The sequence below is a fragment of the Myotis davidii genome, unplaced genomic scaffold (assembly GCF_000327345.1).
Source record: "Myotis davidii unplaced genomic scaffold, ASM32734v1 scaffold292, whole genome shotgun sequence".
Lineage (NCBI taxonomy): Eukaryota > Metazoa > Chordata > Mammalia > Chiroptera > Vespertilionidae > Myotis > Myotis davidii.
In genome coordinates, this window is record NW_006285042.1 from 317729 (window position 1) to 331739 (window position 14011).

Consider the following 14011-nt stretch of genomic DNA (forward strand, 5'->3'; position numbering starts at 1 on the left):
AGAAAGAGAAGAGAGAGAGACCCATACATTATCTTATTTAATTCACATAAGAGCTCTGAAGGAAAAGAATGATTATTATCCCCATTTTGGAGACAAAGAAGCTGGGGCTTAGCAAGGCCAGCATTCCTAGTCTATAGTCACCCAACTTATAAGTGACCAACCCAGGGCTTGAACCTAGGTTTTTCTGGTTAGAGCCTGACATCTCAGCTGGATGCCATTCAACCCCTTTAACTACCCATGGGCAGGCTTCCACTGCTGGAAGGAACATGGTATGGCATTTGGGGGGTGGAGGGCCAGGCTAATGCCTTATGAGAGCTCTCTTGAAACCACACTGTCTCACCCCAGCAACTGGTAGGGGACCAGTGACTGAGAGCTTGTTCTCCACAGGCACAAGGATAAATCTGGCTGCAGGAAGCCTTTGGGCCAAGGACGGGTGCAGATTCTGGACTCCTGGGACCCTGAAAGGGCTCACATAGGGCTTAGCTTATGGGGTGGGGGTGGTGGGTGGGCAAGGAATACGGAGCTCAGTAATACTGCCTTATATAAGCCAAACTGTGATTTTTTCAGTTTATATTGACCATGGACTGTGACAACAGAAGCATTTTCTTAAGGAGAAAGGTACCTAGAGCAATATTAATTTCAGATACAGCTCAGTGGAGTTATGCAGCCCCCTCCTAACAATTTGAGGTGGTTCTTTATCCTCCGGGAATCTAAGCGTGGCATCATGGTCACATGCTGCATGAAACCAGGTGCACTGGTGCGGGAGGAGGGCCACGTGACAGCAGCAGCAAGTAGAAGGCCACACACCTTATGGCTTCCATAAATAGGAGGGAACACATTCACCTACGGTTTTGAACATGTAAAGTTCTTCTCCTGTCAAGGTGTTGGGCAACACTGGTGACATCCTGCCTTTGAGACTCTTCACTCTAGTGGTGGCCAAGATGATGTCCTGCCGTTCTGCACACTGTCCCTGAGCCAGGCTGTCCACAATGCTCAGGGCGGCCATGTCAGTAGGAAAGAAAAGAAAAAAAGAAAAAAGAAAAGAGAGGGCGGGAGGTGGGTGGAGGATAAGTGATTGGTTTAAAGCCTGGTTCCGTCTCTGGGCTGCTGGGTCAGATAGAACAGAAGAAGAGAACAAAAGAAGAGACATGAACAGCAAATCTGACCATGGCGATCAGTGCTCTGACGAATCCAACCACAGAAGCACATGGCTCTTCTTTTTTTAATTTTAAAGGGAACATTAGTCAACTCACTGCCATATAAAACAGTGCAGCTAAGTTCCAGGCGTCTGGCATGTATATTATTCCTCCTTCCTCAGAGGCAAGGAGTTGGGAGCAGTCCCTCATCCCTGTGGGAGAATGTGGATCCCAGGAGATGTCTGGATCCTCCCTGGACGGGCCTTCTCCTTCCATTTCAGGAGTGCAGTATGTTCTCTGTGACAGTGCTGCCTCCACCGCTGATGACGAAGCTCCGGGAGTTGGACACGACCAGAGCTGGGGACATCTCTTCGGGGTCCTCTGCCTCTGGCTGGCGGTCTCCACCCACAGGCCCTTGCAGGCCCGTCTCCTGGGCGGTCAGTTCTGAGTCCGGCTCCCCGCACTGCAGCGGGAGTAACGCCTGGTGCCTGGTCGGGGTGTCGTTGCTTTTCTGGGACTCCAAGGAGTTCTGGTGCGTGGAATTCCTGTGAGCCGCGGCACTCTTCTGAGGCTCGTCAAAGCTCAGCGAGAAGGTGACGGTGCCGCTGCCGAAGATGACCTGCTTGCATCGGGGCTGCTGCTGCGGCTGCAGGGCCGAGGGCGGCAGCGGCTGCGGCTGCGGCTCCTGCTGGGGCAGGGCCAGCGGCTGCTGGGGCTTCTGCCTCTCGGGCTGCGGGAAGGGGTCTTCGCTGTTGCTCTTGCTGCTGATGGAGGAGGAGGGGGTGGACCCCGTGGAGCCCCCGAGGCTGCCGGACCGCTTGCGGGAGACGTTGCTGCGGCGCAGCGTGGCCCGGGCCGCCACCTTGAAGGCGTGCGCTGCGGTGCTGCAGCGCACCTCCTCGATGGTGTTGCGGGATGGCTTGAAGAGGATGATGTAGACCTTGTTGAAGAAGATGCAGGCCAGCAAGCCGAAGCTGGCCGCCAGGATGGCGATCACCTCCACGGCAGAGACGAACTTGCCGTAGGTGCTGGCGTAGGCCGGGATGAAGGAGATCCAGACGATGAAGAAGATGAGCATGCTGAAGGTGATGAACTTGGCTTCGTTGAAGTTCTCCGGCAGCTTCCGGGACTTGAAGGCGAAGAAGAAGCAGATGGCGGCCAGCAGGCAGGTGTAGCCGATCAGGAAGCCCAGCGCCATGAGCGAGCCCTCGTGGCAGGTGATGAAGATGATCTCATCCTCCAGCTCGTGGTTGCGGTAGCTGGAGGGCGGCGCGGTGTAGAGCCAGATCACACAGATGACGATCTGCACGAAGGTGCAGAGGAAGACCAGCAGGAACTGCAGGTTGAGGCCCCACCACTTGCGGTGGAAGCTGGTGGGGATCTTGGCCTCGAACACCAGGAGGACGCGGTTGGTTTTCACCAGGATGCAGGAGATGCAGAGCACGAAGCTGATGCCGAAGGCCGGCTGGCGCAGGCGGCAGGTCCAGTCCTGGGGCTCCCCGATGAAGAACAAGGAGCTGGAGAAGCAGCAGAGCAGGGAGAAGAGGAGGAGGTAGGAGAGCTCTCGGTTGGTGGCCTTGACGATGGGCGTGTTGCGGAACTTGATGAAGACCCCCAGCACGAAGGCCGTCAGGAAAATGCCCAGCACCGCGAAGAGGGTGAGCGCGATCCCAAAGGGCTCCGTCCAGGACAGAAACTCGATCTCCTTGGCGATGCAGGAAGTGTGGTTCTCGCTGGACCAGAAGTCATCTGGGCACTTGTCACAGGCACTTGCATCTGTAAAATGTCCCAGCGAAGAGGGAGTGACCGAGTAGCATCGACTAAAATTTATGATTGTGAATGTGGTGGTGAGTGTACAGGCTAGTGGGTCTGGTCACTTTACATTGTACTTACTGATGAAAATTGTGATTTTTACATGATCAGGTAATATACTGAACTCAGACATGTTTAATTCTATACTTAATTTCATGTACCTTTGATTATAGTTTTTGCCCCTTTGTACATGGGGGTGGTGGTGGTGGTGGTGTACATGTTTCCTTTAAGACTATCTGCTGATGGTTTGCAGCAGAGATTGATCAATCTTGCTGGTCAGGTGGCTGCCCAGAGGTATGACATAGTCCACCAACTTTTCACAGAGTGATTCAAGCTCAGCCTGACTCATTCTGGATATGTGGATGGGATTTGCAGACATGCCAGAGGGAGACATCCTCAGATCTAGGTAGAATATCTCAAGTATGACCTGTGCCTTCCTCCAAGGCTTTCCAATGAAGAAGGCTATAGGCTCATTTAATCAAAGAACGTGTATTAAGTCTCTGGTGTGCCCCTCGCCCATGAAGAAGTCTGGGGACGTGAAAGGAATATGGGCTTTGCAGTCAGAGAGCTGGATGGGAATCCTGGCCCTGCCATTTACTAGCGGTATGAACTTTGGGCCTCCGTTTTCTCATGTATAAACTGGAAGCAATAATAACCCCATTATTATGGGGAGGATGAAATGAGATAATAGCAATTATACTTAATATTTATAGAGTGCTTCCAATGTGCTCAGCAAGGATTTTATTGAATAGACATTTACCTTGAACTTACCATGTGCTTTACCAATATTAACTCATTGAATTCTCACTTTAGAGGTGAGGAAACTGAGGCACAGGAAAAACATGAGTAAGACAGCAAGTACAGTGCCAGGCACCCAGAGGCCACCTGTCATGGCCTATTAACTCTGGAGCCTGGAACAGACAGAAGTTTGTCTATTCAGGGCCTCTGAGCTATAAGAAAAGAAAAACAATATTGGAAAGAAGTATCAAAGCAAAAGAAAGATGCGTAACAGGTGTGTTTGTAAGCTCTCACGGTGTTGTAAGACATCTAACATTTTTTTTCTATCTCCCTCAGAGCCCAGCCCAGCATGATGCTCAAATATACCTTGTTAAATGAGAAACTGTGCTAAGTATCACCTCAGCCTAACCCTTTGAGGGACTTCACTGACCCCAGGTCCCCAAAGCTCTACCTGATGCCCACAAAGGGCTGTTCCGTTACCTATCTCATCGCTGTACTCCCCATCAGGACACTTCACACACTCAAAGCAGCAGGTGGGCTTCCCCTCAATGATTCCCTTCCTGGTCCCTTCCAGGCAGACTCGGCTGCAATTGGAGAAAGGCACCTGGAAGATGGAGAGCACAAAAGTGAGGGGCTGCAGCTCTGGGATCAGTCTTACAGCTCCTTTGTCACATATAAGGGAGGAGTTGGGCTCAAATGTGGCAGACTCTAGGCCAGTGGTTTTCAACCTTCCTAATGCGGCGACCCTTTAATACAGTTCCTCATGTTGTGGTGACCTCCAACCATACAATTATTTTCGTTGCTACTTCATAACTGTAATTTTGCTACTGTTATGAATTGTAATGTAAATATCTGATATGCAATATGTATTTTCATTGTTACAAATTGAAAATAATTAAAGCATAGTGATCAATCACAAAAACAATATGTAATTATATGTGTGTTTTCCGATGGTCTTAGGTGACCCCTGTGAAAGGGTCATTTGACCCCCAAAGGGGTCGTGACCCATAGGTTGAGAACCACTGCTCTAGGCCATTTCCAGGCAGAGGAAGGTCCAGAGACTCTACCTCATGGGGTCTATGAAGGGGAGAAATGCCTATGGACCAGTGAACATGCAAGTGCACGCGTGCGCACGCGCGCGCGCGCGCGCACACACACACACACACACACGTGTGCACACACCTATGGGATTCTAGGAAAATTCATTGTTGGGAAGACACCATGACCAAAATCCTTCTTAAATAATCCCCCTTCCATTCCCTCCAGGTCCCAGAACAAGCCATCTGTTTACTTTCCATGGAAGTAAAAGTTTGAGACAGACTAAAAGATACAAGGACATGGACCTACACACAGAGGGACAATTACAAGGGAAATGCGGAGATGAGGGGAAATTTGTTTGAAAAGGAGACTGTAAACTTTGCAGTGAATTGCAATTCTTGCAATTTTGTTTTAGGCTTTGCAGGGAGATTTCTGAGATCCTCAGGGAGGCAGGCAGTACAGGCATGAAGGGGTTGAAGGTAAATGGATCAGAAAGATATATCAGGCAACTCTTAACCAAAAGAAAGCTGCAGTAGCTACATTAATTTCAGATAACATAGATTTTAGTTGGCATATTTATTTCCTTAATGGACTTCAAGTGCACAGAATTTAATCATAATCCTTGTTTCTTTCCATCATTACTTATTCATGTTTGACTCACTTTTAGTTAGTCATTTTAAATGACAACCACCCAAAACAAAAGCTAAGACTGAAACAATAACACTACATCTAACTATATCCTTCCTCTGCCCCTGACTTCCACCCCCACCACATATTCATATCCTGGGTTCATCACAGGCAAGTAACACTAAATTTTCAAAGGACAGGTCAATCTAATCTTATACAAACTCTACTGGAAATTAGGAAAAATAAAAATAAAAAAAGAACATCCTCCACACCATTCTTGTAATGTCACTATAACCCTGAGTCCAAAACCAGACAAGAACAGTATGAAAAAGAAAAAAATAAATACAGGCCCATTTCACACATTAATTTGTTTTCAGAAACAGACTTAAGTCAGGAATTTATGCTTGAGTAATTTATAAAGAAAGTTCTCCCAATGGAAACAGGAAGAGAATGGAGGAAGTAGAACACAGAAGGGAGGGAAGAAGCAAGGGTGTGATCTCGAGCAAAGTCCCTCAGAGGGTAGCTCCTGACTGGTCCCCAAGGGGAACTCAGAACAGTCTTGATCTGAGGAGAAGGGGTTAGGGCTTTCAGACTTCTCCCCCACTCATTGGCTAAGAAGTCATTTTAGGGAAATGTAAACTCCTAGGCTCTTCTGCCTCTCTGAGCCTGTGGGCAAAGTGGGTTCTATTAGCCTGCAGGCAAGGCAGTCTTCTGAGAAAGAGCAGCAAGTTCTGGTTATTGGAAACAAAAATATGCAGAAGTCTTGGAGGTGCACGCAAAGTGTAAGGAATGTGAAAGGATCTGAGAAGAGTACAACTATCTTCCACTTCTTGAAAATAGATGAAAGATATGAAAACAATGAACACACAAAGTCAAAGGACATAAAAAAGAAAACACATAATTTTAGGTTATACCAGGAATGCAAACAAGTTTAAGATTAGAAAATCTGTGTCAATCACTGCAATGGTAAATTAACACAGAAAAATATGATCATCAACAGATTAAAAAAAAATCATTTGATGAGCCCTGGCTGGGTGGCTCAGTTAATTGGAGCATCATCCTGTATACCAAAAGGTTGCAGGTTCGGTTCCCTAGCAGGTCACATAGTTTGCGGGTTTGATTCCTGGTCAGGCATATATGGAGACAACTGATCAATGTTTTTCTCTTTCCGTCTCTCTCCCCTTTCTCTCTAAATTCAATGGAAACATTTCCTCCAATAAGGATTTTTTTAAAAAAGAAGCATTTGATGAAATTCAACAAAGACTAGTGATAAAAACTTAATGAAAAGGGGCAGGAAGAAATATCTTTAACTTGCAAAAGGGTAACAAAATAATCATCCAAATAAGACAATATTTATAGCATTTTCTTTAAGACAAGGGTGCCTACTATCACAACTATTTATTAAACATTGCACTGGAGTTCCTAACTAGCAAGTAGAATAAGAAAAAATAAAGGCTTAAATATTGGGAAGGACTAAATAAAACTGTTATTATTTGCAGATGATAAGATTGTCCATATAGAAAATCCAAAAGAGTCAACAATCAAATTATCCTATCTAATAATAGACAAACATGGTAATTAACCGTACCTCTGCTACACTTCCCATTGGCTAATCAGGGCAATATGCAAATTAACTGCCAACCAAGATGGCGGCCAGCAGCCAGGCAACTGAAGCGAACATGAGGCTTGGTTGCCCGGCAATGGAGAAAGCCAAGGTTCCCTGCCTGCCCCAGCCAGGCTCTGAGCTCCAGTCTAAGCAACAATGTTGCAATTATAGAAGCTAAACAATCCCCAGATGCCTGCTTTCAGCCAGCTGGCCTCAGAGCTGGAGTTGCAACAAAGTTTCAATTACAGAAGGTAAATAAATCCGAGAATAGAAAAAAAGAAAAGGAAAAAAAGGAGAGACTGGGAGCTTCAGTTGCAGGCTTGGCCTGCCTGAAAACAGCCCTCAGCCCCTCATCCAGACTGGCCAGGCACCCCAGTGGGGACCCCCACCCTAAAGGGGGTGTGGGCAGCCTGAAAACAGCCCTCAGCCCCTCATCCACGCTGGCCAGGCACCCCAGTGGGGACCCCCACCCTAAAGAGGGTGTGGGCAGCCTGAAAACAGCCATCAGCCCCTCACCCAGGCTGGCCAGGCACCCAAGCGGGACCCCCACCCTGATCTGGGACACCATTCAGGGTAAACCAGCCAGCCCGCACCTGTGCACCAGGCCTCTATCCTATATAGTAAAAGGGTAATATGCAAACTGACCCTAACAGCAGAAAGACTGGGAATGACTAGTCACTATGACACACACTGACCACCAGGGTCAGACGCTCAACGCAGGAGTTGCCCTCTGGTGGTCAGTGTGCTCCCACATGGGGGAAGCTCTGCTCAGCCACAAGTCAGGCTGATGGCTGCCAGTACAGAGGTGGTGGTGGGAACCTCTCCTGCCTCCTCAGCAGCACTAAGGATGTCCGACTGCAGCTTAGGTCTGCTCCCCGCTGGCAAGTGGACATCCCCCAAGGCCTGCCAGGCTGCCAGAGGATATGATTGCCATCTTAGGCCCAATCCCTTGGGGAGCAGGCCTCAGCCAGCAGGTGGTCATCCCCCAAGGGGTCCTAGACTGAGAGAGGGCACAGGCCAGGCTGAGGGACCCCCCCACCTGCCCAGTGCACAAATTTTTGGGCACCAGGCCTCTAGTTTATACTAATAAAAGGGTAATATGCTAATTAAAGTGGGTCGACTGGCCACTGGACATCCGACTTGCTTCCAGACAAATGCATGATGGTGGGGGCCGAGGCAGAGGCTATTAGGGGCAATCAGGCTGGCCCGGGAGGGCAGTTGGGGTGAGATCAGGCTAGCAGGGGGTTAGGGGTGATCAGGCCGGCAGGAGAGGGCAATTGGGGGTGACCAGGCCAGCAGGGGAGGGCAGTTGCGGCATTAGGCAGGCAGGCAGACGAGTGGTTAGGAGCCAGTAGTCCTGGATTGAGAGAGGGATGTCTGACTGCCAGTTTAGGCCCAATCCCTATGGACATCCCCTGAGGGGCCTCGGATTGTAGCGCGTGCAGGCCGGGCTGAGGGACACATTCCTCCCATGCATGAATTTCATGCAGTGGGCCTTTAGTTAAAAATAATTGGAGAGAGGCTCCAGGCTAAAATATCACAGCCTACCAGTGTTCTTGAAAATGAAATCCAAGTTTAATTGATTTTATATGCATTCTTATTGAATTAATAAAATTATATAGGTTTTAAGTGTACAATTCTGTAACACATCATCTGTATATTATATTGTGTGTTCACCATCCAAAGTTGTCTCTTTCCATTACTATTTATCCCTTCTTTACCCTCTTCTACCTCCTTCTACCCCATTTTCCTCTTACAGTCACCATACTCTCTGCGGATTTTTTCTTAATACCTTCACCTTTTTTCACTCAGGCTCCCACCTTCCCTCCCCTCTGACAGCTGTCATTCTGTTCTCTGTATCTATGAGTCTATTTCTGCTTTGTTAGTTTATTTTGTTCATTAGATTCTACATGTAAATGCAATCATATGGTATTTGTTTTTCTCTGACTGGCTTATTTCACTTAGCATAATACTTTTCAGGTCCATCCATGCTGTCACAAAAAGTAAGATTTCCTTTTTGTTTTGTTTTTTTTTTACAGCCGAGTAGTATTCCACTGTATAAATGTACCACAGCTTTTGTGTCCACTCATCTATTGATGGGCACTTGGTCTGCTTCCAAATCTTGGCTATTGTAAATAATGCTGTAATGAACATAAGGGTGCATATGTTATTTCAAATTAGTGTTTCAGGTTTCTTCAGATATATTCCCAGGAGTGGAATCACTGGATCATAAGGTAGTTCTAGTTTTAATTTTTTGAGGAAACTATTTTCCACAGTGGCTGCACCAGCCTGCATTCCCACTAACAGTACAAGAGGGTTCTCTTTTCTCCACATCTAGTGACTTTGATTCTTTGTTGATTTATTGATGATAGACAATCGGCAGGTGTGAAGTAATACCTTATTGCAGTTTTAATTTGCATTTCTCTGATGATTAGTGACTTTGAGCATCTTTTCATATGTCTATTGGCTATCTGTACATCCTCTTTGGAGAAGAGTCTATTTAGATTCTTTGCCCATTTTTAAATTGGATCGTTTGTTCTTTTGTGTATTGAGTTGGATAAGTTCTATGTAAATAAATATTAACTCCTTAGCAGATATATCACTGGCAAGTATGTTCTCCCATTCAGTGGTTGGGTTGTCTTTTCATTTCGTTGATGGTTTTCTTTGCTGTGCAAAAACTTTTTAGTTTGATGTAGTCCAATTTCTTTATTTTTTATTTTGTTTCCCTTGCCTGAGGAGATATATCAGAAAAAAATATTGCTATGAGAAATGTCCAAGACCATGTTTTCTCCTAGGATATTTATGGTTTTGACTCTTACATTTAAGTCTTTAATCCATTTGAGTTTATTCTTGTATATGGTATAAGAAGTGGCCTAGTTTCATATTTTTGCATGTATCTGTCCAATTTTCTCAACACAATTTATTGAACAGCTTGTTTTTATCCCATGGATGTTCTTGCCTCCTTTGTCAAACCCTAATTGACCAAGAAGGTGTGGGTTTATTTCTGGGCTCTCTATTATGTTCCATTGATCTACTAGTATATATCTGTTTTTATGCCAATATCATGCTGCTTTGATTACTGTGGCCTTATAGCATAGTTTGATATTAGGTAATGTGATTCCTCCAACTTTGTTCTTTCTCAAGATTGCTGTTACTACCAGGATCTTTTGTGGTTCCATATTAATTTTGGGATAGTTGTTCTAATTCTGTGAAATATGCTATTGGTATCTTGATAGGAATTGTATTGAATTTATAGATTGGTTTGGGTAGTATGGACATTTTAATGAAGTTAATTCTTCCTATCCATGAACATGGAATATGCTTCCACTTATTTATATCTCCTTTAGTTTCTCTCTTCAGTGTCTTATAATTTTCTGAGCACAATTTTGCAACCTGGGTTAAATTTACTCCTCTGTATTGTATTGTATTGATTTATTTTTGATGCAATTATAAATGGGATTTTTCTTAATTTCCCTTTCTGAAAGTTAATTATTGGTGTATAAAAATACAACCAATTTCTAGATATTTATTTTGTATCCTGATACTTTACTGAATTCATTTATCAGTTCTGATAGGTTTTTTTTGGTAGAATCTTTAGGGTTCTCTATATACAGTATCATGTCAACTGCAAATAGTGACAGTTTTATTTCTTCTTTTCCAATTTGAATGCCTTTTATTACTTCTTCTTGTCTGATTTTACTTTTTGTACATTGAGTATGATGTTGGCTGTGATTATATATATATATATATCCTTTATTATGTTGAGGTATGTTCCCTCTATTCCCACTTTGCTGAGAGTTTTTATCATAAATGGGTGCTGGATTTTATAAAATGCTCTTTCTGCATCTATTGATATCATCATGTGATTTTAATCCTTCATTTTGTTAATGTGGTATATTACATCTATTGATTTACAGATATTGTACCAACCTTTCATACCCAGAAAAAAATCCCACCTGTCATAGTGTATGATATTTCTAATGTATTGCTGGATCCAATTTGCTAATATTTTGTTGAGAATTTTAGCATCTATGTTTATCAGGGATATTGGCCTATAATTTTTTTCTTTGTAGTATGATTTTCTGGTTTTGGAATTAGGATAATGCTGGCTTTGTCTTACCTCCTCTTGATTATTATTATTTTTTATTATACTAATTTATTTTATTCATTTGTAAATTAAAAATGTAATACATGTTTGTCACAGTCAGTTGAAAAATACACGTATATTTTCAAAGATTTTTAAAATAAATTTTTATTGTCTAAAGTTTTACATATGTCTCCTTTTTCTCCAATTGGGCCCCTTGATCCCCAAACATTCCCACCCCAAGCAAGCCCCCACTGCCCCAGTGTCTGTGCCCATTGGTTATGCTAATATACATGCATACAAGTCCTTTGCTTGATCTCTAACCCCCCCCCCTTCCCCCTCCCTCCTCCTCCTGCCTTGCCATTTGTCTCTGGATCTATTCTTGTTCATCAAATTATGTTGATCATTATATCCCACATATGAGTGAGATCATGTGATATTTATCTTTCTCCGATTGGCTTATTTCACTTAGCATAATGTCCTCCAGTTCCATCCATGCTGTTGCAAATGGTAAAGTTTTTTTTTGTTGTTGTTTTTTAAATAGCGGCATAGTATTCCATTGTGTAGATGTAATACAGTTTTTTAATCCACTCATCTGCTGATGGGCATTTAGGCAGTTTCCAAATCTTAGCTATTGTAAATTGTGCTGCTATGAACATAGGGGTGCATATATCCTTTCTGATTGGTGTTTCTGTTTTCTTGGGATATAGTCCTAGAAGTGGTATTACTGGGTCAAATGACAGTTCCATTTTTAAATTTTTGAGGAAATGACATACTGTTTTCCACAATGGCTGCACCAATCTGCATTCCCACCAGCAGTGAAGGCGGGTTCCTTTTTCTCCGCATCCTCTCCAGCACATGCCATATGTTGATTTGTTAATGATAGCCATTCTGACAGTTGCTGTGCAGAAGCTTTTTATTTTGATGTAGTTCCATTTGTTTATTTTCTCCTTAGTCTCCACTGCCCTAGGAGCTGTGTCTGTAAAGATACTGCTATGACATATGTCTGCCATTTTGCTGCCTATAGAGTCTTGTAAGATTTTTTTGGTTTCCTGTCTTACATATAAGTCCTTGAGACATTTTGAGTTTGTTTTTATGTATGGTGTAAGTTGGTGATCCAGTTTCATTTTTTTGCATGTATTAGACCAAATTTCCCAGCACCACTTATTGAAGAGACTGTCTTGACTCTGTTGTATGCTCTTGCCTTCTTTGTCAGATATTAATTGAGCATAATGGCTTGGGTCGATTTCTGGGTTCTCTGTTCTGTTCCATTGGTCTATATGTCTGTTCTTGTGCCAGTACCAGACCGTTTTGAGAACAGTGGCTTTGTAATATAGGTTGCCGTAGAGAGCACCTGGGAAGGTACATGGGCATTTCTTTAATTAATGTCAGCTATTTCCAACAGCATTTGGCAAAGCCATGTCCTGGAAACACGTTTTGACAAAAGGCAGGAGTGTTGTCAGCTTGACCTTCAGCCCAGGTGCCAGGGGGTGGGTTTTGTTATTTAAATCCAGCCAAGCACCAGGAATGAATACGACTCGGGCCCACCCAAGATTGCAAATAATCTCCTTTGTCTTGACTTTTAGTAAAACTTCCCGTTTTTTTGCTGTATAAAATAAACACGGTGTATTGGCTCTGGGTCACTGTCACTGTCACTGTCTCTGTCCCTGTCCCGTCAGAGGACAGTGGTCCCACCCGGCCCAGATTTTTCTTTCCATCTCTGTGTCTGTCTCTTTCTTTCATTTTCTCAATCCCCAGTCATCCCTACTCAGGAACCGGATCGCTCTCTAGCCGAGCTGGACGTGGAGAAGAGAGACATATTTATAGCTTGATATCTGGTATTGAGGTACCTCCCACTTTGTTCTTCTTTCTCAGGATTGCTGTGGCTATTCGGGGTCTTTTATCATTCCTGATGAATTTTTGGAGAGTTTGTTCTAGTTCTTTGAAATATGCCGTTGGTATTTTAATGGGGATTGCATTGAATCTGTAGATTGCTTTGGGTAGTATGGGCATTTTAATGATGTTGATTCTACCAATCCATGAACATGGTATGTTCTTCCATTTGTTTATGTCTTCCTCTATCTCTTTTTTCAATGTCCTATAGTTTTCCGAGTATAGGTTTTTTACGTTCTTAGTTAAGTTTATTTCTAGGTATCTTAATTTTTATGTTGCAATGGTAAATGGGATTGTTTTTTCCGTTTCTCTTTCTGTGAGTTCATAATTGATGTATAAGAGGCCATAGATTTCCAGGTGTTAATTTTGTATCCTACTACATTGCTGAATTCATTTATTAGGTCTAGTAGTTTTTTGATGGAGTCTTCGGGGTTTTCTATGTCATGTCATCTGTGAATAAGGACAGTTTTACTTCTTCCTTTCCAATTTGGATGCCTTTTATTTTTTTCTTCTTGTCTGATCACTGTGGCTAGCACTTCTAGTACTATATCAAACAGGAGTGGTGAAAGTGGGCATCCCTGTCTTGTTCCTGTTCTTAGGGGAAATAAGTTTAGTTTTTGCCCATTGAATATGATGTTGGCTGTAAGTTTGTCATATAAGGCTTTTATTATGTTGAAATATGATCCCTCTATTCCCACTTTGCTGAGAGTTTTTATCAAGAAAGGATGTTGGATTTTGTCAAGTGCTTTTTCTTTATTGATTGATATGATTATGTGATTTTTGTCTTTCAGTTTGTTTATGTGGCGTGTCACATTTATTGATTTGTAGATGTAGTACCATCCTTGCACGCCCAAATGAATCCCACTTGTTCATGGTATATGATCTTTCTAATGTAATGCTGAATCCAATTTGCTAGAATTTTGTTGAGGATTTTAGCAAGCATCTATGCTCATCAAGGATATTGACCTGTAGTTCTCTTTTTTTGTGGTGTCTTTACCAGGTTTTGGAATTAGGGTAATGCTGGCTTCATAGGAAGAGCTTGGAAGTGTGCCTTCCTCTTGAATTTTTTGAACTAGT

At 43.6% G+C, this 14011-nt stretch overlaps 1 protein-coding gene across 2 annotated transcripts in view; it reads right to left on the bottom strand.

The window, feature by feature from the left end:
• Positions 1–22: 22 nt before the first annotated feature.
• Positions 23–14011, bottom strand: part of CASR (calcium sensing receptor) — a 101155-nt gene continuing 87166 nt past the window's right edge. For both annotated transcript variants that reach the window (XM_006755330.2, XM_015558488.1), the window contains exons 6-7: positions 4167–4290; positions 23–2912 (exon numbers count right to left, since the gene is read on the bottom strand). In XM_006755330.2, the coding sequence (XP_006755393.1) occupies positions 1414–2912; positions 4167–4290 (1623 nt within the window). In that variant the 3' untranslated portion in view covers positions 23–1413. The remainder of the gene's footprint in view (positions 2913–4166; positions 4291–14011) is intronic.